This window comes from Polyodon spathula, chromosome 1 (assembly GCF_017654505.1).
Source record: "Polyodon spathula isolate WHYD16114869_AA chromosome 1, ASM1765450v1, whole genome shotgun sequence".
In the NCBI taxonomy this organism is placed as follows: domain Eukaryota; kingdom Metazoa; phylum Chordata; class Actinopteri; order Acipenseriformes; family Polyodontidae; genus Polyodon; species Polyodon spathula.
Genome location: NC_054534.1, coordinates 107,667,636 through 107,691,257, shown reverse-complemented (window position 1 = coordinate 107,691,257; position 23,622 = coordinate 107,667,636). Strand labels below are relative to the sequence as shown.

Here is a 23,622-nt window from a genome sequence, read left to right as displayed (position 1 = left end):
ATAATAATAATAATAATAATCTGTTCTGGTTGTAAATTGAACATTTTACAATATCCTCTTCGTTAATGTCTACTTAAAAACAGCTGTGGTCTTGGTATTACAAAATGTACATTCAAAGATCAGAAGGATCGTTCAGCATTTGCAGTGTTGACACCGCAGCACCGCAGGGGAACCACTGCAAGAGCTGCAATTTGGGGTTCATACTTCTGCAGAACTAAACTATCCTCCCTTTAGGTTTTGCATTATCAAGTGTATGCGGAGGCATATTTTCTGCACAAAAGGCGTCGGTTAATTTGAAGTTTGTTTCTCAGTAGTGCTCCCTCTGCTTTCATTAAATTGTTCGGAAGTTGCTTAGAATTTAATTTCGCCACTTTTTTAAAAAAAAAAAAAAAAAAAAAAATTATAGTTCACATTTATTTGACGTTTTAATTCAAACTTGAAATGCTATCCTTTCTTATTTTCACGCTGAGTGGATGTCAAAATCCACTAGTTCCGTGACCGCCGTGACAAAATGAAATCAATATTTGTATTAACAACACTCTTGTTACTACACCTTTAAGAAGTCAAAGTCGGCGTGGATTACAAGCACATCCTTTTTGACAGGAAGCAGACACATGGTCGTATAAACAGATCAGTGTCTGAAGCGGCAGAGAAATTCAATAGTAGTGTTTAGAACCGCTAGGCATTTTAAAATAGAATGACTCTTGTACATTTAGCCTTCGACACTGCCTGAGAAACCTCGCAACGTTTCCAGAAATATTCCTGAGTCGCTTCTGGTTTGTGTATTTTCTGTGGGGGTGAAGTTCACAGTCATAGCTGTGGAGAAGCAGTAATCACAAGGCTTTGTTTCATAAAACGTTAAGAATAAATATTTGCTTTCGTTGTTGTTTTTATAAATTATGTTTTTACGTCATTGCAAATGGACAGTCTGCAAAATGTTACAACATCGAGTTCAGGACGGTGTGCAAAAACAGCTTGAGCAACAACGGGGCGACAAACAACATCAGCACTGGCGACAGAAGAAATAACTATATAATAATAATTAAAAAATAATAATATTTTCGCTGTGTGATATCAGCTTATTGAAACGCAGTGCCAAGTCAAGTGAAAATGTAAGTTGCAAGTCCCAGTGAGTGACAGGTCAGCCTCCTGTAGAACTGTCAGGCACAGATGGAACTGACCAATAAAACAACAGCATGACGTGCTTAACAGGATTTGGCAAACGCATCAGGAAAAACGGTTTGACGGGGTTTGTGAGCTTCAACAAATGAGCTAACGGAGTTTTCTGAAATATACTCAAGTACCGTGGCTGCACGGAGGAACATAAGTGTTGAGAAGATATTAAATACATAATGCCAAGACTGGAAGACATTGCAAATGTCGCCCTGAGGGTCCCCAGCATTCTGCTGCTGGACTTGTTTTACAAGTTTGACATCGACAGCATTACGGAACAGCTTCGGGCCAAAAATGAAGACATGTTTAAATACAAATACGTTATCTGGAACGTGTATTTATTGGGTAAGCACCTCCACGCGTTGAGGGGAAGCAGTTGGGTTGCGTGTTCTGTGTATTGTGTTTGGATTTTTCCTGTGCCCGGTTGGCTAACCTAATAGAAAGAGTGATGTATTTGTTAACTACAGTACAAGTAAATAAGTAATGCATCAGTCTGCTGTGAGGGAGTGTATGCCTTTGCCATGCCAGTAATTGGTGTACAGTATGACTCCGGCTGTATAGGGTTGCAAAAATAATGTATGAGTTATCAGGGTTAGGGTCAATACCTTTCATTTTTTTAAAATAAATTCCGAAGTCCAAATCCTTTGACACGGAATTGGAATTAGAATTGATTCAATGGTTACTGGAATTGATTTTAAAAATGGAATTAGAATTGAAAAAAGGCAGTTGACCCGACCCTGTGTAAGTTCTATGTAGCGCACATTTTTTTGTAAATGAGACGCGCCTGTCTGTTGCAGGTCTGTTCAATGATGACGCGTGTACCGAGCACTGTGGATACGCTGCCGTTACAGATTCTGCCCCTGTTCTTGAAACGAGGTTAAAAGTTCTAAAACTTAAATTGCGGACAAGCCCGGCTCTTTTGCATACTGGTTAAAACTCTCTTAGGGTGTACCAGGTAACTGGTTTGCACCCAGCCTCCTCCCTGCTTGGTTGACAGGTGCTTCCTTGTATTGATGTTTCCTGGTTGTAGCAAAACACCCTCTGCCAATTGCTTAACAAGTTAATTTAAGAAATGGCTGCTACAGTCAGAAATGTATTCATGATTGGTTTTATTTAATTTCATTTGTTTGTTTTTAAATAGGTATTCTTACCTCACCCCTAGTCCAAAAGAATCAGTTTTTAAAAGTGAAGGACCATTCTTCAGAACAGACATCAACATTCCTCCCTACAGGTTCCCTAACAGTGGATGCACCTGGAACTCTTTGCAGCTTCTCACATGGCAGCCCACAGTGCTTGTCCACGCTTGTATATTAACACGGTCTTGTTTTTGCTTCCAGGTCATCTCTTCAGCGCTGTCGTGCTGTTCTTGCCTCTCAGACACATTGTGAAGCTGTATCTTTACATCCTCACAGCCTTGCTGCTGTACGTGGGACACCAGCTCTCCAGGTAAAGTGACCAGCTTGAATAACCGTCCAACCTTGTTTTTAATAGTTTGTAAGATCAGTGGAGAAACCAGAGCATTGACTCCTTGGCCAGGTCGGTTTGGTGTCTCTATGTAAGTGAGCTATTTGTCACGCCAAAAAAGAGTCCTTTGGGCTATCCCTTAAAAAAATTAAAATGAATATGGGTTTTCTAAGTGTTTGAATATTTATTTCTGCTTTTCTGTACCGGTTCTTTTATTGGCCTTGTCCTATAAGGATGGATCTCTGTTTAGCTTGTATAGTTTATTGATGAATGTGATTCTCAGATCATGCTGATTTCGATTCAGCAGTCATAGATTCCACTGGAGGCCAGTCGATATCAGAACTGCATGGGAAAGCAATTCTGATATCAAGTGGTCTGATGAAATCACACTGGGCTGGGTCCTAAACCAATACTCAGTCTCATTCTTCTGGCTGAATTGAACCAGGTCCCCAAGGGGAAGGCCAGCGCATTGTACCAGTGCTCCCCCACCCTGTCCCACTCATGCTAGGAAAGAGCAGAGAAATACTCTGGGGTCCCAAACGTAATATTCTGTCGTGTTCTTGTGCCAGGGATTACGTGAAGGATGAGATTCAACATGGTTACAGTGGAGCAGTATATCTCGATTCCCAGGCTTTCATCCGCTTTGTTACTGCACTGACGAGTAAGTGGCGTTCATCAAGTGAATTTATCCATGTCAGAGTCAGAGCGCTGTGTTAAGTGTCGCTTTTGTACAATACAAACTTTGCATTTTATTTGTTTCAGTGTTCTGTCTGGAAATGAACTGTGGTTTACTTTTCAAGAAACTGCAGTAAAATTGTATTCTGAAGTTAACCATGTGACAATTGTAATTTCAAGTGCTGAACTGTTAATGCTTGTACCAGTAGGTCACATGAGTCGGTGTCCTTTAAAATGCATGGTTTGAAAATCAGCTGCATTCTTATGGAAATAATTGCATGCGCTGTAGGCATTCATGTGAATTCAGGTTATGGACGCATAGTCCTTCATAGGGTAGATAACCTAAGTGATCTCAAGGAACAATGGTTAAATGCATTAAAAGCTTTAGTAAAAGCCTGGTGCCTAATATCTTCACCACAGAAAGAATGCCTGCTTTGGCCTGTGAAGTTGCATGAACTGCTTTAGCATTGCATTTCATTGTGGGGTGGTAGTATATTTTTTGCCTTAAATTTGCGTAAGCATTGAAGCCAGGCTTGCAAGGAGACATCCTTGTATCTCCAACTGTGATGTGACTCCAGGTGTACCAGAAGATGCTGACCCAGTTTCAGTGTGCGTGTGTGTTTTCAGGTCAGATCATTCTGAGCACGCTCTGTGCCTTCTTGATGAAGATCAGGCAGGTCTGGCTGTTCTCTGCTCACCTGCTTCCCCTGGTGGCCAGGCTCATTGCTGTGCCTCACACTGTGCTGCTCACGATCAACACCTTCTCCATGGTCCTCACTGGAATGATGGTGGTAGCCTTCCTGCTCTCAAACCTCTTTGTGTCCTATAAGCTGGCCAGATCTGCCTACAGGGGGGTTCTGCAGATTGAGGTAACTTTGATGTGGGAAATTTTTTTTTTAGGAAACGTAAAGTCATGCAATTTTTGTATTTTTTTATTATTTTTATTTTTTTTTGGTGCTTGTGGTTGTATTGCCTTTATTCTGGTCTTTGTCAGAGAGAAAGTAGATGGGACCAGGAAAGTTGAAAGGTCACATTGTCACATGATTTGAATGGAATGAGGAAAGCTCTTCAGTGCTTGGCATTTAGGCTACTTCAAACAAAATAACAGCTGCATAAGGACTGATTAAAGACAGGTTTAAAAAAAGAAACAAGATTACAAGTCAATATTGGAACACGAGTCCTCAGAACAACAAGGAGTGATTGCAAACCTGAACAGAAGTGTTGGAAGTTAGAGCAAAATCTATTAAATGGTATTTTGAAGCTGTTTACTTGTTGTGTTAAATCTATTCATGCCGATGGCATAAATAAGGGCAGTCCTGTTTGACAGTTCTTGTACAATTCTCTGTCATGTACGTCTATGGGTATACACCTTCTCCTTCTTGTCAATCTGTTAGACTGATGCTGTCTTTGTCTTTCTGCTGTGCCTGTTTCCCAGGTGACTGAGCTGTACCGGTTGCTGGCGGTGGGGATTTCTCTGTGGAATGAGTTTGCTGTTCCTGAACTCTTAGGCGTTTTCTGGTTCATTCGCTTCATGGTTCAGATCTACTTCTCTGCAACTGCCAGCAATAACTTCCTCAGCCAGCAGGGGGTGCGCTATGTTTTCCTTACCAGGTACACAACACCAACTGCTTTCATACATCTTCTCAGTGTGGCGCATAGGGCCGATGGGGGAGAGTGTGTGTTGGGGGGTGGGGTTGCCCCCCCCCCCCCCCCCACATTTTTAAAATGGTGCGTTATGGCGCAAATTTGGATGGTTTAAGCATGTGCTAGACTAGTAGTGGTCTGCTTGTAGTATCTGACAAAGTACTGCATTAGTGCAGTGAAAGAGTTTTATTTCAGCACTGCTCACAGCAAGGCAAGCGCGACAAGAAAATTGACTTTTGCAACATCAAGGCCCCTGCAATAGAAGACTGGCTGAAAATGTGTAATTGGTGACCGTGCCTTTAATTGTGTACAGTTGTAATATGGGAACAGCATGGTGCAGCTCCCACGCTCAGCATTAGTCAAGTCTTGATCTGACGACATGTAACACACAGACAGCTCTTATGATTATATTTTACCGTTTTATTTTTCAGTAAAAACAAGTTTAAATTGCAGTGTGTTTGTTCTGCTGTTTTCAATATTAAATACACCACAGCAAGCATATTGTCATATATTTTAGATATTTTCATTAGCACAGTCTGAGAGCTGAATTTAGTGAATGGCAGTTTATTTTACTGCAGCCAAGTACGCTGCATTTCATTTTTAATTCTGTAAATATATACATATATATATATATTTTATCAGCAGTACACTTCCTGTTTGCAGACCCAACTATTTCTATGTAAGGCTGAGGCAATGCAGTTGTTTTCTAAAGTTATGTTTGGGATGCTCCTGTAACACAACTAATCTGCGTGAGGGGGCACCCTACAAAACCTCAAACAAAATCTGCATTTATTCAGCGGGACTACCCGGAGTGAAAATTAAGAAAAACAACCTAGATCGTTCCAAAAGTTGTATCTTTGGTCAGGAGTATTAAGCATGCCGGCAGCGTCTGTCCCTAGTGAGCAGGTAGTCGGTAATGCTGGGCAGATTGTAAGCAAGTGCCAGTCATCGCTTACATTAAAACAACATGTGGATGCTATCGTGTTCCTTAACACAATTCAAATGTAAGCCATGGACAACACTCTTCTTGCTAAACTCCTGTGGACAGTGATACCTTTTTTAAAAGTGTTTTTTTTTTTTTTTTGTTTCTCTTGATTGGTTGTTATTCTGACCTTGTTATGGAATTTTAAACAATTTATTTTTTGGATTTTGCTTTGTCCCCCAACTGGTACAAATCACACGAAATAAGGTAAAAAAAAAAAAAAAAAAAAAAAGAATATATTTAATTACTTTATGCATAAACTAATGTAATCAATTTAAGATGCATACTAGTTTTTAAAGCATTACTAGCAATGTTACATGGTAATCCACAGCTCCTGTATTACAGTATGCAGGCTTTTTTTTTTGGTGGGGGGATGGGGTTGCCCTTTTCATAGCGTCGATGCATTGACTTTTTTGGAGAACGATGTATCGATAATGGTCGCGGGACTCAAAACCTTTATTTAACACGTAATTCCCTATTTGACTGACGAAAGATAATGTAGTTTTATTGGTGTTCAGCTTTGTACGGTAACCTTTTCACTCCTTTTTTTTGTTTCATAATTGAGCTTCCTGCTGCATTACAGCCCTTCATTAAAGTAAAGTAATTTTCTTTGAGTTTTTAGGGCATTTGTTAATGCACGTGTGCTAAGTATTTTTATTTGTCACTGTTCTTTTTCAAAATGTTCTAAATGCAACTGATCATTTTTTGCAATTTTTTTACCCAACAGTACGCACACACGTTTGGGCACTATCACAAATGAATGAAAACTCCAGTGCCTCTAGGCAGTATGTATTTGACTGAGTGTTGTGTGCGTTCTCTCCCTCTGTAGTGTGTCTGAGTGTTGCAGTACTCCATATTCGTTACTGGGTCTCTCCTTCGTTGTTTCTTACCTGGCCCTGGGTTTGCTCAACCTCTGCAAGCTCTACCTGGGGGGCTACGCTGCTGTCCACAACGAGAACGTCATGCATAGGTGAGCAAACTCCCCCACAGGTCTATTACATACAAAAAAAGATGACGAGCAGTACTGAGGCTCCCGTCCCAACGGGTTTGGATTAGCTATTGCAGTGCTAAATAGGGTTAGAACAGTGGGCCTCAAAGGTTTTTTTTTTTTTTTTTTTTTTTTTGTCACAGGCATTTTTTTGTTTTACTCGTAAGGGTGAGTTTTCATTTGGTTAATTTCAGTACTTACTCCAAACCTGTGAAACAAACAAAAGACATTAAAATGCTGTTGTATCAAATGTCATCAAAAGCAGTTCCGCTACTGATGTTTGAGGGTGGCAGAGTATGTCAGATGGCATTGCGGGCACAGCACCTGGGCTTGTGGGCACTCATTTGCCCACGCTAACATCTTTGAGGGGTTTTAATCTTTAGCACGTTTTCTCAGCTGATCCAGATATAGATCTGATCTACGCAGGGACGTGCCCCCCCTCACTTTCTCGCATTGCAGCAGTACTAAAACTTGTATTTCTCAATAATGTGTTCCTATAATCTTTTTAATTGGTTTCAGTGCAAAGTTAAAGCAAACGGCAATTTTGCCAATTTCATAAAAGCAGAGGGAGCAGTTTTAAGAGAAACAAACTTCAAATTCCCCAAAGCCTTTTGTGCAGAACATATACCTCTGCATACTAGGGCTATCACTCCATTAAAAAAAAAGTTGAGTGGTTAATTTATCGTCATAAATTGATTAATCTATAGATTAATCTGTGCACATTTTTAATAAAGGTAACAGTCTTATAGCGGCTGTTCTGCATAGTAATACTTAACAAAAAAAAAAAAAAAAAAAAAAAAAAAAAATCAATAATCTAAAAAAAAATAAGCCCAATAGGAATTTTGTTCTTTTTAGAACAATTTTTATTATTTTTTATTTTAGTAAATGTAACAAATGTTACCTTTCTGTCCTATTACCCTAATAAAACAGATTTAAGGGCCTGATAACTCGGTCATGTAAAACCCTAAGAGCCAGAGCAGCAGTTAAGCGTACTGTGTAACCACTCTGGGGTGGTAACCCCTGACAGCAAAATTATTAGCAATGCACAAACACAAAACACTCTGAGGTTTATAACTACATCGACAGTTTGTAATTCGGGATAAATACCCACGCTGGATTTAACACAGCGCTCCACCGCTCTGATTACAATGCAGTAACTTTGCAGGTAAATATTTGGCAATCATTTAAATCAACTTAGATCAACATTCCCGTTCCAAATATGTACAGTGCTTATAGAAAGTCTACACCGCCGTGAATGTTTTTCACATTTTGTTGTGTCAGTGCCTCAGAGTTTCACTTATTTAAATGAGGATTTTTTTTTCCACTTATCTACACACCATACTCCACACTGTTAAGGGGAAAAAAGTTTTTATTGAGAAAAAAGTGATATATTAAAAATACAACACTGAAAGATCATAGTTGAATAAGTCTCCACCCCCCTGGAGTTAATACTTTGGTGGAAGCACCTTTGGCAGCAATTACAGCTGTGAGTCTGTTGGGATAGGTCTCTATCAACTTTGCACACCTAGATTTGGCAATATTTGACCATTCTTTTTTACAAAACTGTTCAAGCTCTGTAAAGTTCCTTTGGGAGTGTTGATGGACAGCAATCTTCAAGTCATGCCACAAATTTTCGATTGGATTTAGGTCGGGGCTCTGACTGGGCCACTCAAGGACATTTGCCTTTTTGTTCCTTAGACACTCCAGTGTAGCTTCGGCTGTGTGCTTTGGGTCATTGTCATGCTGAAAGGTGAACTTCTGTCTGAGTTTCAGCTTTCTTGCAGAGGGCAGCAGGTTTTTCTCAAGGACTTCTCTGTGCTTTGCTCCATTCATTTTCCCTTCTATTCTGACAAGTGCTCCAGTCCCTGCCAATGAGAAACATCCCCATAACATGATACTGCCACCACCACACATACAGTTTTGCACCAAACATAACACTTTGCATTTAGGCCAAAAAGTTCTATTTTAGTTTAGTCAGACCACAAAACTTTTTGCCACATGGCTACAGAATCTCCTGAGTGTTTCTTTGCATATTTCAAATGGGATTCAAGGTGGGCTTTCTTGAGTAATGGCTTCATTCTTGCCATCCTACCATACAGGCCAGATTTATGGAGTGCTTGGGATATTGTTGTCACATGCACACTTTGACCAGTCCTGGCCATAAAAGCCTGTAGCTCTTGTAAAGTTGCCATTGGCCTCTTGGTAGCCTCTTTGATCAATCACCTTCTTGCTCGGTCATCCAGTTTGGAGGGACGGCCTGATCTAGGCAGGGTCTTGGTGGTGCCATACACCTTCCACTTCTTAATAATCGTCTTGACTGTGCTCCAGGGGATATTCAAGGCCTTTTGATATTTTTTTATACCCATCACCAGATATGTGACTTTTAACAACTTTTTCTCGGAGTTATTTTGAAAGTGCCTTGGTGCTCATGGTTGAGTCTTTGTTTTGAAATGCACTACCCTGCTTAGGGAACCTACAGGAACTGCTGAATTCAATCTGAAATCATGTGAATCACTAACATTTAACACAGGTGGAGGCCACTTAACTTGGTGTGATTTTGAAGCCGATTGGTTACACCTGAGCTTATTTAGGATTGCTGTTACAAGGGGGGTGGACACTTATACAAGCTATTTAAATTTTTATTTTTAATTTAATTTTCTACAAATTTCTAGAATATTTTTTTCACTTGGAAGATGTGGGGTAGGATGTGTAGATAAATGAAGAAAAAAAAATATTTTCATGCATTTTAATTCCAGGCTATAAGGCAACAAAGGGTGAAAATTTTGAAAGGGGGTGTAGACTTTCTATAGGCACTGTATATCCATCCATAGCACACTATCAGCAATCCTTGTACAAAACAAGACAAGAATGATTTTTACACAACTTGAACCCCTTTGCCACTTCCAGGGAGAGAGAGCTTCAAATCAGCACTTCCCTAAACAGCATGTATGTACCCAGTATGCTCTCTTATTGCACAATTAATTTGTAAAAAAAAAAAAAATCTGTAATCAACTCTTTTAGTTGATTAATTGGGTTGATTAATTTGTTAAACAGCCCTACTGCATACACTTGATAATGCAAAGCCTAAAGGCAGGGTTAGGGTTTACAGTTCTGGATAAGCATGCTCCCAGATTTGCAGCTCTGCAGTGGTTCCCCTGTGGTGCTTAACAGGACCTGTCAATAGTGTAAATGCAGAACCATCCTTCTAATCTTAGACTGTACATCTTGAAATACCAAAACCACAGCTGTGTTTAAACAGGCATTAACAAAAAGGATATTGTAAAATTCTCAGTTTTACAACCAGAACATTTATTTAAAAAAAAAAAAAAAAAAAAAACTTCTTTGTTCAAGTAATTTTTTTTTTTTTTTTTTTTTTACGTCTGACAAGGTATTCATGTTAAAATGAAAAGGTAAGCATATTCCTGTTATGATTGTCTTTTAAAAGGTACTGTTAACCTATGTTTAAATTGGACTAGAAGCGTATGTTAAAAGAAAACACTTTAAATACATGTTAAATACATTAAATATGTTTACTTTGCACAAATACTGAAATATTATTATATTATATGAATATATTTAATTTAAAATCTTTCTAGCGCTCACCATTCTGTGAAATTGTCTATTTTTAGCCATGACTGTGCTGTGGTTTTTATTGTGACAAAATCACATCTCTAATTCTGGGTGGTCTCAAGCAGAGAGGAGAAAGCAGGGCCTGGTAGTAAAAAGAGTTTTCTTTTCATTGGGAAATTTCCCAATCGTGATACCATTTCTGATGTCTATGGTCTCAATACTGTAAAAAATAGTTCTATTTGGAAATTGGGAGCTTATTATCATAGAGTGGCTGTGAGTTTACGACCGCAAAAAAACCAATCTGAATAAAATGAATATTTCATTTTAATGGTCTGACTATATGCCACAGCTACAGAACGTCTCCCCCCACACATTTCAAACCAAAGTTACACTTTGAAATGATATGGATAACTGAAGCGATCACAAGTCTGAACAGAACCTTGTCGAAACTGGTTTGGATAACTGTGCTGTAAGATGAAGTACATCTAAAATGGTTCCTGCCTTCTTGCCAGGGGGGTGACCGAGGGGGTGACCCTGCTGTTGCTGGCTCTCCAGACTGAGCTGTTGGACATGCAGGTCCTGCAACGCACCTTCCTGCTGAGCATCATCCTGTTCATTGTGGTGACCTCCGCATTGCAGTCCATGGTTGAAATCACGAACCCCTTCATCCTGGCCCTCGGAGCCTCTCAAAACAGGTCAGAAAAGCACATGGACAGCCGGCTTCTTAACAGCTGTGGCCAAAAGTTTTGCATCATAATAAAAACTGTATGAACATAATTTAGGTATTTAATTTAACATAATGTAGTCAAAGAAACTACTAAATGACATTGCAGAAGTCATAACAGTAGTGCAGTATTTGATGTTAGATTTTGAAATGTCACATTTTTCAATTTTTTGTCAGTTTTTTAAGTATGTGGAAAACCACAAAGCGGTATGTAGTTCTATATGTTAACGTAACATTAGTCAGTAGGATTCATTGTTATTGCTGCTCAGAACAGAGATGTTATATAAATCAGCCTATTTACAGGTTACCCCCTTACTCAGAACTGACCTCAAGATGAATTCAGCCTATATGGAATCATTTCGATAGCCTGACTTTTATTGCTCATCTACAGTCTGGCTTTGTGTAAACAGTTCTCCATGCATGTTTATGAAATGTCCTTTTGTGTATTTGTTACATTATGTAGTATATGAAATTTTATGGCATAAGAGCTTTTATAATTTTGCATGTGTAGTCAGTTTCCTCAGTTTAAACCTTTCTCCTCTTTGCTTTTTAACAAAGGTTAGCCAGAAATGGACTGTTGGCCTTTTCTGTTTGTTTGAGGTGGGGCAAATTGACTTTTTTTGGTCTTTTCTGCTTGTTTGAGGTGGGGGTAAAATTACTTTTTTGGTATTTTCTGCTTGTTTGAGGTGGGACAGTGGAGTGTTAAAGGTTTGGTGATGGGTGTTTATTGAAACGAGCTTTGATGTGCATGAAGCTGGTTTCTCGCTGTTTTTGCAGGAGTCTGTTGAGGCATTTCCGAGGGGTAAGCATGTGCCTGTTCCTGTTGGTGTTCCCTGGGTTCATGGCCTATAAGATCTCCAAGTTCTTCCACATGGATTTCTGGCTCCTGATCCTGGTCTCCAGCTGCATTTTAACATCACTGCAGGTGTGGCTCTTCCCTTTTAACTGGGCGGACAAACAAGATCCCTGGTACACTGCTTTTCTGGATGATAATGATTAACTCAAGATATTGGCTTTGTGTTCAGCACACCTATGCATTCTGGGATTGCGTAGGTCCAGTTCATGGGGGTTGTGCAAGTAAAACCCTTTCTTGTCACTTTTGAAGTCACAGCTGCTTGGAGACGGTATAATTCCGAGCTACTGTCTGAATGTTTTGTATGCAGCTACATCGACTGTGTAATTATGTTCCATTACCAGTGTAATAAAATAACTGTTACATTGCTCCACTGCTTAAACCTCTGGCCGTATCCTTACCACTTGTTTTGACATAGGGTCATTGTAGTAGGTACACAGCTTTATTCTATGATTCCGTCAATAGAGTTCCGTTACAGATGGTGTCTAGTGAACTTTTTTAGTGCTAAATTCCTCTGACCATATTAATGATACCATTCGCTTTCAGATAGTGTCTGTTCACCTGTATTCATGGATGAAATTGGCACTTAAAACCCTATCTCAAGAGAACTGCTATATCTAATGTGATAACAACTGGTATGGGCATTCTTTAGCACAAGGTATTCAAAGATCTGGAGATAAACGAAGAGAGGAGCTTCTCCATCTGTATGCACAAATGCCACACTCTTGTTTATAAATGTACATACTGTGGCTGTAGGTTGTGGTGATCTACATATTTAAGGTGTGCAGATACATTTGTTTCTGAGGTTGATCTGAAACTTGTCTCCCCCCCCCCCCCCCCCCATTCTATGCAGGTGATGGGGACCCTGCTGATCTACATGCTGTTCGTGATTGAGCTGGTCCGCAGTCGCACCATTGAGTGCCTGGATGAGGTCATCTACTATGTGAACGCAGGGAGTCGGATGCTGGAATTCCTGGTGGCGCTGTGTGTGGTGTGCTATGGCACTTTGGAGTTCCTTTTCGGGAAGTGGAGCTGGATGGGCGCCTCCGTCATTATCATCCACTCCTACTTCAACGTGTGGCTGCGCGCCCAGTCCGGCTGGAAGAGCTTCCTGTTGCGACAGGAAGCTGCCAAGAAGATGAGCTCTCTGCCCCGGGCCACCGCACAGCAGCTTGAGCGGCACAACGACTTGTGTGCCATCTGCTTCCAGGTGAGGGTCGGCACTTCTTCAGTCTTCATTATGTATTGCACCATTCTTCCTTGTTGTTGTGTGTTTTCTGACTTGCACATAAAAAATATTAAAATATTGACAAATTATTGGAGGGTCCTTGTACAGTAAAATACAGTACTTTTACAGTTTATTGGCATCAACTTGAAATATCCCAATTTGTTAGTTATCAAATGATGAAACATCGAAGGAGCACTGCTAAAAAAAAACAAAAAAAACATTTACTGATCATCGTTCCAATCAGCCGTAATCGTGCTTCTGACAGTCTTCTAAACTAAACAAGCATCACTGCAACTGCTGCTGTAGACAAAATGTAAAGATATGCTGGAGGCGAATTAAACTGGGCTTTGGAAAATTACTGGAATTATTATGGAAGACAACAATGTTTTATATAAGCTAACAAGCGAAAAGCAGACTGTAAGAAAAAGATCAAGATCATTTTGAGCTGATTATGGATAATTGCGTTCTCATCCAGCTCTACAGCGTGAGTGAAAACAACAACAGTAGAAGAGTCCACAGCAGGGATCCACATGCATTTCCCATTTGCTCCTGTAAATATAAATTGCCTCATTCTTTTTTCAAGCTTCCAGGGATAGACAGATGTTTTGTTTTTAAGTTGTTTTGAGCTGCCAGCTTGACATTTGTTTTCAGAGGTCTTGAATACAATGCAGTGTGTTTTGTATGATTTGTATTATTTCCTCAACTGTGGGAAACAGGCAAACACATCAGACATACTGTACTAGTTTTGAGCAGAGCTGGGACAAATATTTGAATGTTTGAACAAAAACTGCTTGAAATGTGTTCAGAATAAATGACTATGAAAAATGTTGTTCAGATGAAACTAACCCATTAAAAGAAAGAAAACACATTCTACTATTCATTTTCTGTTTGTAAGGTCATTTGACTGGGTACCTGGCTTAGTTGCTCTTTAGAGAATTTCGTTTTGTACTGTGGTATCATACTTTTTCCGCTAAAATGAAAGAATATTTCTATATTTGTTTATATTTTGAAAGAATATTTAGGAATGTTTGTCCAAGCACTAATTTTTAATCAGACATGTTTCCTGATCCCAAAATAAAGCAGCATAGTTATTTCATTACCCACTTTTTATATCTAAGCTTGTTTTCCCCTCTGCAGGAGATGAATTCAGCAGTAGTGACGTACTGTGGCCATTTCTTCCACGCCAGCTGCCTTCGGAAATGGCTGTACGTCCAGGAGACCTGCCCCATGTGTCACCAACAGGTGAAACCCAGTGTGCCTCAGCAAAATGGGAGTGCAGAGGAGGGCCAGTCTCCTGCAGCTGAAGAAGAGGGCAGAAGAGCTTTCCAGGCAAGCGAGACTGGAACTCGAGCCTCGGGCTTCAGGCCTGCTCATGGCGCAGATGCTGGAAATGAACCAGATGATTCTCAGAATGACCAGAAAGACAGCAGAGAAAGTGATGAAAATATCACCTGTGAAGGGGACTCACTGGGTGGGCAAGAACAGACTTCAGTCCCTGGTCTTTGTTTAATTGGAAATGTTGTTGGCACCATCAGTCCGGTCATTCAGAGTACTACGTTGGTAGATGCATCTCCCCTGACTGCCACAGAGTCGGCTATGAATATTATGAAAAGTGATACAGATGAGAAAAATGAAGAAGACTTCAAATATACCAGCTTACAAGGTGTTGGTTACATTTTAACAGATCAAAGGTCAACTGTGGAACATGCTGGAATTTTATCTCAAGGCTTAACATTTCAGCCTACTGGGGACTCAGGGGATTTTTCAGATGAACAGAGTGTTGCAGTGGAGAGGAGTCGTGATTTAAAAGCACGCGTTACCGGTGAATCTCGCTCTTTGTCCCATTTGCTTGGATCTAATGAGGAACACCTTGTCAGGGACTATCGCAGGGAAACGGCGGATAATGGTTTGCTGCTTGGAACATTGGGTAATGGTTTGAGTCCTCCTCTAAGCCACTCAGGTACGCTGTTAAATACGATGACTGCTGATGATGCTGTGCTGGCTGGGGCAGGAGAGGGGCAGGATTCCTTCCAGGACCACGCATAGCTCCAGTCTCAAGGACAGGAGCACTGCACCTCAGCAGTAGGGGTCTTTAAAGAAGATGGGGCTGACTTAGAAAAGACAAGGAATTCGTTCTTCCTAGCACAGACTGCTGATTTATTCATGCCTCCTGTCAGACACAACGATACATACAAATATGTTGCCTACATTTTCCTTGAACTGAATAAATCCTGAAAAGAATTACAATTCTGATGTTTAACAAAGAACAGGTAGATGACGACACAGGTGTGTAGCCACAGCCAAACGTTTTTGCGTCACCCTGTAGAATTAACCAGTTTTGTTTCATAAAGTTGAATGAAACCTGCTGAATGATACGTTACCATATTGAATTACATACCGCTTTGTAGCTTTCCATATACTTAAGCTTAGCTTTAGCTTTCCATATATCATTTGCGATATCATTTTGTAGTTTCTTTGATTACATGATGTTCTATAAATGATCTAAATTATGTTCATATTTTTTTTTTTTTTTTTTTTATTGTTAATTGTCTCAATCCTGAAATTTCTAGGTGATGCTAAACTGTTGTCCAGAGCTGCAGGAGTGATTTAAAGATGGAAGAACCGATTGGATCCTATAGTGTGTTAAACAGAACAAAAGTATGTGCTTGTACGTTATCTAGACAGTGGTCTGGCAGAGTACAGATACATGGGAAATAGCGCAAAAAGACATCCATATTGAAATGTGAAATGGTTGTATAAGTCATGGCAGTGAAATGGACGCTTGTAGGGTTATTTACTGTGCCGTTGATCTGACCCACAGACCCTCTGTTTCACAGGTACAGTGTAGCTTCAGAGGGGTTCCTGTTATCCTGAGCAGCTTCCACACTTCTGTTCATACCTATCTGTCTTTTAAAAGAGAAAATTAACTGTGAAAGCACATATGGGGATTATCCAAGCGTAGACAGAATGAAAAACTAAAAACATACTGCAAATTCGCAGGAGTAACAAAGCTCAACAAATAAAAACGTAAGAAAGAAAACAAGAACTCATCACTTGTGACTGATACTGAGCGTGGGAAGATGCTTTTGTGTTTTAATAAATATAATACATTAAGCTGTTCTTCCATTCAGTGGGGCTGTTTTAGGAAAAACTGATAACCATGAATATTGCCCCTGTGTTTCATTTTGGTACAAACCACATCTATCACAGTTTTCAGGTTGGAGTAGACTACTTTTCAGGAGGTACTGTGTTGAGAAACCAAATGAAAAGAAGTCACAGTGTATTAACTATCCATTAACAAATATACAAAAACCCCCACAACATTTAGCAGCATGTCGGGAAGGCAGTTATAACCCTAATAAAGTTCCCTTTAAATGAGTGCTGCTGAATTTCTAGGAAAAGAGGGTTATGTTAAAGTGCTTAAACTTACATGTGTTCAGTTTGTATTTCCTGTTTCCTCTACTTGATATTCTTTCCTCCTCGCTTCACATGCTGCTAAATCATCAGCGTAGCAGTTCCTGGTGTTTTGTAAATAGCACAGCTTAAAACAAAGAGGTACCTCAACGTTGTTCGGTAATGCTTCGTTCTGTATTGCTGTTAAATATTTTCTTAAGATCAGCTCAATAAGAAATATCTAATACCATGTACCAGAGTCAGTAGTTCCTGTATTAATTTGAGCTACTGCCAAAAGCTTCTACAATCATGCAGATACAGCGTTGTTTCTGTGCTTCTCTTTCAATCCACTAGATGGCAGCACTGCACTTCGTAAACATAATTTGGGGCACTCAAATTGGGCGAAATAGCTATTGAATGTTTATTTCTTGAATTGTCAGTGTAAAGAAAAAACTATTCTGTAAGAAATTCGGCATGCTGTGTTTGCGTTAGGCTTTATTTTAGCGCGCCGCTTCATGCAAGGGAATGCTGACAGAGCCAAGGAGACCGGTTTGTCAACATTAAACAGAAACACCACAGCATTTGAGTATTGTGAAGAACCACGAAGAATAGAAAACACAGCTAAAAACGACACGCTGGGCTACTCAAGCAACGAGATGTACGGATGTGACAGGATTATTTTTCCACACTAATTCAGTAAATATTACATTACAGAAAGTTAAGTAGTAATGTAGCAGCAGGTGGAGTCCAGGAATAATCTAGAGCAGCCTGCTGTGGTAATGTAATTGATGGCTACAGTTCAGAACATACATTAAATAAAGGTGAATTGGATTCCTGCACACTATGAGAATCGTTAGAGACAAACGTTTCTCTATCAGTCTGTCGTGTCTGTGGGATTCGGTCTGTTTGAATAAAGGACGTGTTTAACTATTTAGAAAGATAAGAAAGGGGATGGTTTAATATGATATATTGTACGGCCGTCTAGCTGTGGCTCGACTGCTGCTTTCCATTGGGTCCCCATTAAAATGAATGTCTCAGTGTCAGTCGCCTCATGCAGTGTTGTTTGAAGAGCTCCAAGAAGGGAAATACAACGAATGGTGACGCAAGCGAAGCAGTTTCAGAAATAAGTACCTTCAATCTCAACGACAGGATGTTATGCTTTTAACGCGATGATCTCTGTTCATATTTCATTGTATTGCCCTTCAGTGCTGCTTCTGCATTGGTTGCAATAGCTTAACTATTCCAGAAGCAAACTATTGAAAATGGTTTCTAAAAATGCTTTTAAAGGCTGATTATTTCTCGTGAGGTGGGGAAGCATTTAAGTGTTGCACTAAAGCCCCCATTGAACTGCATTGAAGCCTGTGCAACATCTTCCCCACCTCGCTGGGGATTCAGATCGGAATCAGTATTTACTGGAATAGTTAGGAAGCACGGCATATATACTGCGGTCTAAGCAGAGCCAGCTATAGAGAATCACGCAGAAGACATGAAGCAGGATATTAAACTGAAATGAAATATTAAGAAAACTCACTCAAGATAATAATAATCTTTTTAATTGCAAGTACAAAAACTACTTTTCCGGTAGTGTTGTAGCAGCTGTTAGTAACCTGTGTGACTCCATCCCGTTGACTTGTGAAATGCTATGTTGTGATATTGCGTGTGTTAGCGGAGATGCTGCTCCAATCCTCCATTAACACTGTGGCCGGGTCTGCATTTCCAGGCACCAATGCTTGTTTTCCATTTGGAACAGACAGCTAACACAGTAAACTGCTGAGTTGAGAGGGAACGGCCATTTGCTTGGTTACTATAGCAATGATTTCAGAGCACGTAAGGTCCTTTGGTATTTTTTGGATATTTTGTATTTTTTTTTTATTAAATACAATGTCTGAAGATGTTAATTTTATAACAAAAATACACCGTCAAGTTCTAATTTCATGAATTCTTTATTTTAGTATTCCTGTATTATGGATTTATTTGTTCCGATAGGCAATATCCGCCTTTTCATCTCTCTGGATGCGAATTGCTACTGATGCAAATGTAACCAGCTTCTTTTAAAAGCTTGTTATTTTACGCTTTGTCAGCGTCGTTAGAGGTGTGTGTTAAAAGGTACAGTACACAACACCATGCAGATGTGAAAGAAGTGCATGTTATTCCCAATCTCAACCGGTAGAGGGAGTTATCCAGCTTTGATATCGCACTTACAAACACTTGTGTCTGATTTTTTTGTTTTTTTTTGTTTTTTTAAATAACCTTGGAGGTAAAATGACATCTACATGTATGTAACGTTCTTTGTGTTCATGGACTTAAAAAAAAAAATAGTTACACAACACGCGAGTAACTAAATTGTTTGAAGTATTAGTTTAGCAACCCAAACACCTCAGCACAACTGTTTCTGACAATTCATTGATATTGGAGAATTAAGCGTTTTTATTTTTCGACACCTCGCAGTTATTCTACTGAAATATTAACATAGGCTAATTGGTGCTAGCAAAACTGTAAAAATACATATTCCTCCTATCATAAGATACGCTACAGCAAAATGACACTGGTAGGGTTATTTAAAACCTTTAAACAATACGAGTCTAAATACAATGACTGTTCACAATGAAACATGCTATTCATTGAACTGCAAAAAAAGGGAATACAAAGGATATCTTTAACATTCTAGTTAAAATATACACATATTATTATTATTATTATTATTATTATTATTATTATTATTATTATTATTTATATAACTTAACGGCGTGGAGGTATTCTAACTTAAAGGGTACCTTTCATTTGATCTGCTCTACGAACCGCCGATATAATAGATTGTCTGCTACCGTTTGATATAAAGGTTAAACAATTAACTTAATTTAGAAGTTGCTGAATTAATCGCTGTGAGCATGTAATTTAAATTCCCGTCACTTCCAAGAAAATGTGGTGTTACCGTCTATTAAATGCACACACGCTGCAAATAAAACATCATTTGAAGCAATTCTTCCCCAGTTGCCGCTTTGGTGATGCAGTACACTTTAAAGAATACAGTTGAGGCAAATACACAGACCACCGACAAGCAGATTAAAATAAATAAATAAATAAATACAAATAAAAATAAACGATATATATATATATATATATATATATATATATAGTATGATATATAATAATATATATATATATATATAATAAAATCAACAAATTGGTTTACACAATGTGTTTATGTATAATTATCTGTAAAAATGTTGGCTAATTTTTGCACCTATACATTCTAAAATAGTTCGAATAAATGTATTAATCTGTTTAATATGTTTTGTTTGTTTTGTTGCAAATACTGCAAATATATATAAACTGGATTTGTGGTTTTTTTTTTTTATATACTGTATTAAATAACAATAAATATGCAGAGTGTTTTATTCGTGTTCTTGAATGTGTTGGAGATGTTTTTAAGCAAACACGTGTTTTTAATTATTAGTATGTTTATTTGGTGGTCCTGAGCGAAGGTAAAAACACTAAAACGGCTTTTCACATATTTACCTGACCTGTATTTACCAACATGTATTCTTAAGACTACTGGCTGCAGTTTTACTTCGAGTTTCTCTCTGTACGCTTTGCTTTTTTTTTTTTTTTTTTTTTTTTTTTGCCAATTCTCAAAGAACGTTTTATACAATGCGAGGTAAAGGTGCTTCAAAAAGCGATTTCAATATTCATCTGCACTTGCTTCTATTTGAAATGTGTTTAAAACGCCTTACATTTAAGTATTGGATCGTTGTAAATACAGAGACGTTATTTAAAACAGGAACCATGAATTACATCTTCAATAGCAGTATTAAATAAGTCAACCTGCACGTAATGAAATTACACACAGAAATGATCGCTTGCAACCTTTCAACAAAGACCTGCCAATGTAAAAATCCGATATATGTTTAACGATATATTTAAATGTGTAGCATGCATTTCAGAACTTGTAAATAGTAACATTGTCTATATATCAACATCATTGTAAAATGCTTTTTGTTTCTAAACGACGCTTTCGATATTTTGCACAAACACACAACTTTAAAAGTTCAGCAAAGTTAAATGCGCAGTAACAAGATAATGGAGCTACACCAACCCTTAATAATTTTCACTGGAGTTGTGCTATTTAAATAAGGATTTCGCCTGTGCGGACAAGGCAAAGGCGAAAAATGTCGTCTTCCTTTCAAGGTAGTTATAATGATAAAGGATAACTCTAGGGTGGCAGCCATGCATAAACGTATACATTGTTAATAATAATAATAATAATAATAATAATAATAATAATAATAATAATAATAATAATAATAATAATATTTTGTGTAAAAAAAAAAAAAAACGAAATGACCGTAAAAAGTTAAATAGATTCCCTCTAAATAATTAAACACGTCAGAATACTGGCCTAATAATTTGTGTTTAAGCTATAATAGACATCGTTTCCATTTCCTTATCACTGCCACCAAAGAGGCTGCACGTCTAACTGTCACTGTGTAATGAAAGCGGGGAAATGACAAATACAAATTTAAAAAAGTACATTTTGTTGCGTGTATTTTAAAACATTGTTTCCTCTACAGGCAATACAGTTTACATGGGTGCTTGACGACCCCCCGGCCCCGCCCCGTTCTCCTCCTGCAAGCACCAAAAACGACGAAAAGAAACACGCTTTTACTGAATGTGTGCGCAGAAGTATTCAAATTAAAAACGAAATGTATTTTACAAGTACATAACGGACCATTAAAAATGTATTAATCCGCTGTGGAGACATGTGACTGGAACATAATAATAATAATAATAATAATAATAATAATAATAATAATAATAATAATAATTATTATTATTATTATTATTATTATTATTATTATTATTATTATTATGATGTGGCATCGCTGTCACTGCTTAATTAAAACGAGGTTGCTGTTTTGTTTGTGTGTGTGTGTGTGTGTTTGTTTGTTTTTATAGAATACATTTCTTTACACACTGTCGATACCGTATGACAGATGTTCCTTGTGAGATATCTGAGTACAGACAGTATCTGTTTACGTTACAGTGCTTTAAAAGCCGGTCCTGCCATATAGGCTACAGAGAAGGGGGAAGGAAACGAGGAACATAATGCAAGATAATGTTTGCCTTTGTACAGGGGGGAAAAAACTGGTAGCAATAGTATAGTACTTTTAGATAATAATAGTAGAAGCCTATCTAGAAAACCTTAGTGCTGCAGATGTTGCTAACGAAACTGACAGATGTGACACTGAGCATTGAGTTTGCATGTGAATACCTGTGCGATGACACACTTAGCAGCAATGATCATGTATACAAGTTATCAATTGATTATTTTGCCGCTAGTCGCACCACCAATGTTTTATACACTGTGCCTTTAAAAACACTCAGCTGGCGCACACTATAGCTCAGCCCTGGAATCAAACGTGGAATGTGATCCATGCAGAGATAGAGCCGCAGTATTTCCTGTCCCTGTTACACTTCCTAGCTAATGTTTTGGGAGGTGAGTGCGGCGGTTTTCAAAATGACGCAATCCGCGACTCCCACCAATGGTTGAGTAGCGGCGTCTTCAACATTGAAATCGACGCTCCTTTTATGGCGAATCCCCGCCCTCCTCAAGTCCACGTGTGTCCCCCGGGAGCCGTAAGCCCCCGAACTCTGGAGAAGGTGCGATCCTCTGGGACAGAGGGTGCACATAGAGACGGGGAGGGAAGGAAGGCGATTTCCATCTACCCAATCCCCCTACCCCCGAGGGAGAACGCTCCTTTTCCAGGTCCATCCCTGCTTCATGTTTGGTAATCATTTCATTTTACACCCTCTTGAAGCACGCCTGTTTCATACCTCTTTTAATTTCACAGTGCGTGCACTGTGTGTTGTTAAGCCCCTTCTTCTGACACAAGTTGTGTGACTTTCCTGTTTGGAAGACAGCGAGGTCAGCCTCTCTCGGTTTATACCGGCGTCCTGTGACTGATGCTTCATATCTAGCTGTTCTGTCTTTTTTCCCTTAGCTTGATCTTGAGTGCACTGAATCAAGCGCATGGTTTGGGAAGTAAAAACAAAACCCAGAGGGGAATAGCAGAAGCCGTCTTTGGAGAAACGCCGCTCTCTCGCTCTCTGTCACTGTACTTTGGGGAAGATTATTTTATTTTGTCTTTCGCTGCTGCCGTTGTTAATTTTAGGTGACCCTGTTTTGTGTGGGGAGGTGGATTATATAGTTGAAATTGGTGTTAAGAAGATCCACAAGGCTTTTTTTGTGTGTGTTGATGTTTTCAATTCAGGACAGCCTCCCTCGGGGAGCTTTGACCATGAAAGAGGAACCGCTGGCTAGCGGGATGCCACCAGTCCGGTCTTGGATGCAAAGCGCTGGGATACTGGACGCAAACACTGCAGCCCAAAGGTACATACATAAATACATAAATAAGTACTTAAAGGAGAGGCGGGGTGGGTACAAGAGTATTATGAGCATATTCCGAAATGTACACTAGTTCTGGACTCCTTGCATTACTGTATTCAGTCGTGTGTGAGATTAAAAGCTAACAAGACATGTCCAGATTTATATAGTAATCATGGTCTTTTAAATGCGGCAGACCTGTCACAAGGAATGGTGTCTTAAATGACAGTAGTTAGGTCCAAATGTATTCTATAATTATACGAGCGGTACCGGTTCTGGTACCGGTATTGGATACAGTTTCTTTTGGACAGTTCTGAAGTTTTACTTTTTAGACAACCCGAATGGCTATGCGCATTTATTTGTGTTAATTTAAAATACAATAATAATAAACGCACCACCAGTTTATTTATATGTGTCATGCTTAGAAGAACCAGAGGCGCCATTGGTGTATGGCGCTGTTTATTATAAAAGGGGTGACCCAATTATTCTTAAAATACATCTAGGGTTAGGATTGAAGGATACATATTGACACACATTCTCAAT

General features: G+C 39.0%; 2 protein-coding genes across 10 annotated transcripts in view; both read left to right on the top strand.

Moving 5' to 3' along the window:
• Positions 1-598: 598 nt before the first annotated feature.
• Positions 599-19,774, top strand: LOC121303622 (RING finger protein 145-like). Its single transcript, XM_041234764.1, has 10 exons — positions 599-1,518; positions 2,511-2,619; positions 3,207-3,298; positions 3,940-4,181; positions 4,748-4,923; positions 6,768-6,908; positions 11,009-11,191; positions 11,998-12,145; positions 12,927-13,283; positions 14,439-19,774. The coding sequence occupies exons 1-10, from the start codon at positions 1,353-1,355 to the stop codon at positions 15,345-15,347; spliced, it is 2,523 nt and encodes an 840-aa protein (XP_041090698.1). The 5' UTR covers positions 599-1,352; the 3' UTR covers positions 15,348-19,774.
• Positions 19,775-22,351: 2,577 nt separating this feature from the next.
• The window catches only part of LOC121299101 (transcription factor COE3-like), a 161,706-nt gene continuing 160,435 nt past the window's right edge, over positions 22,352-23,622 (top strand). For 3 of the 9 annotated variants that reach the window (XM_041230331.1, XM_041227857.1, XM_041228716.1), the window contains exon 1: positions 22,505-23,085. In XM_041230331.1, coding sequence (XP_041086265.1) covers positions 22,952-23,085 — 134 coding nt within the window. In that variant the 5' untranslated portion in view covers positions 22,505-22,951. Of the gene's footprint in view, positions 22,484-22,503; positions 23,086-23,622 lie in introns of those variants that run through there. The other 6 variants (XM_041233628.1, XM_041231975.1, XM_041231187.1 and 3 more) reach the window with 4 other exon arrangements.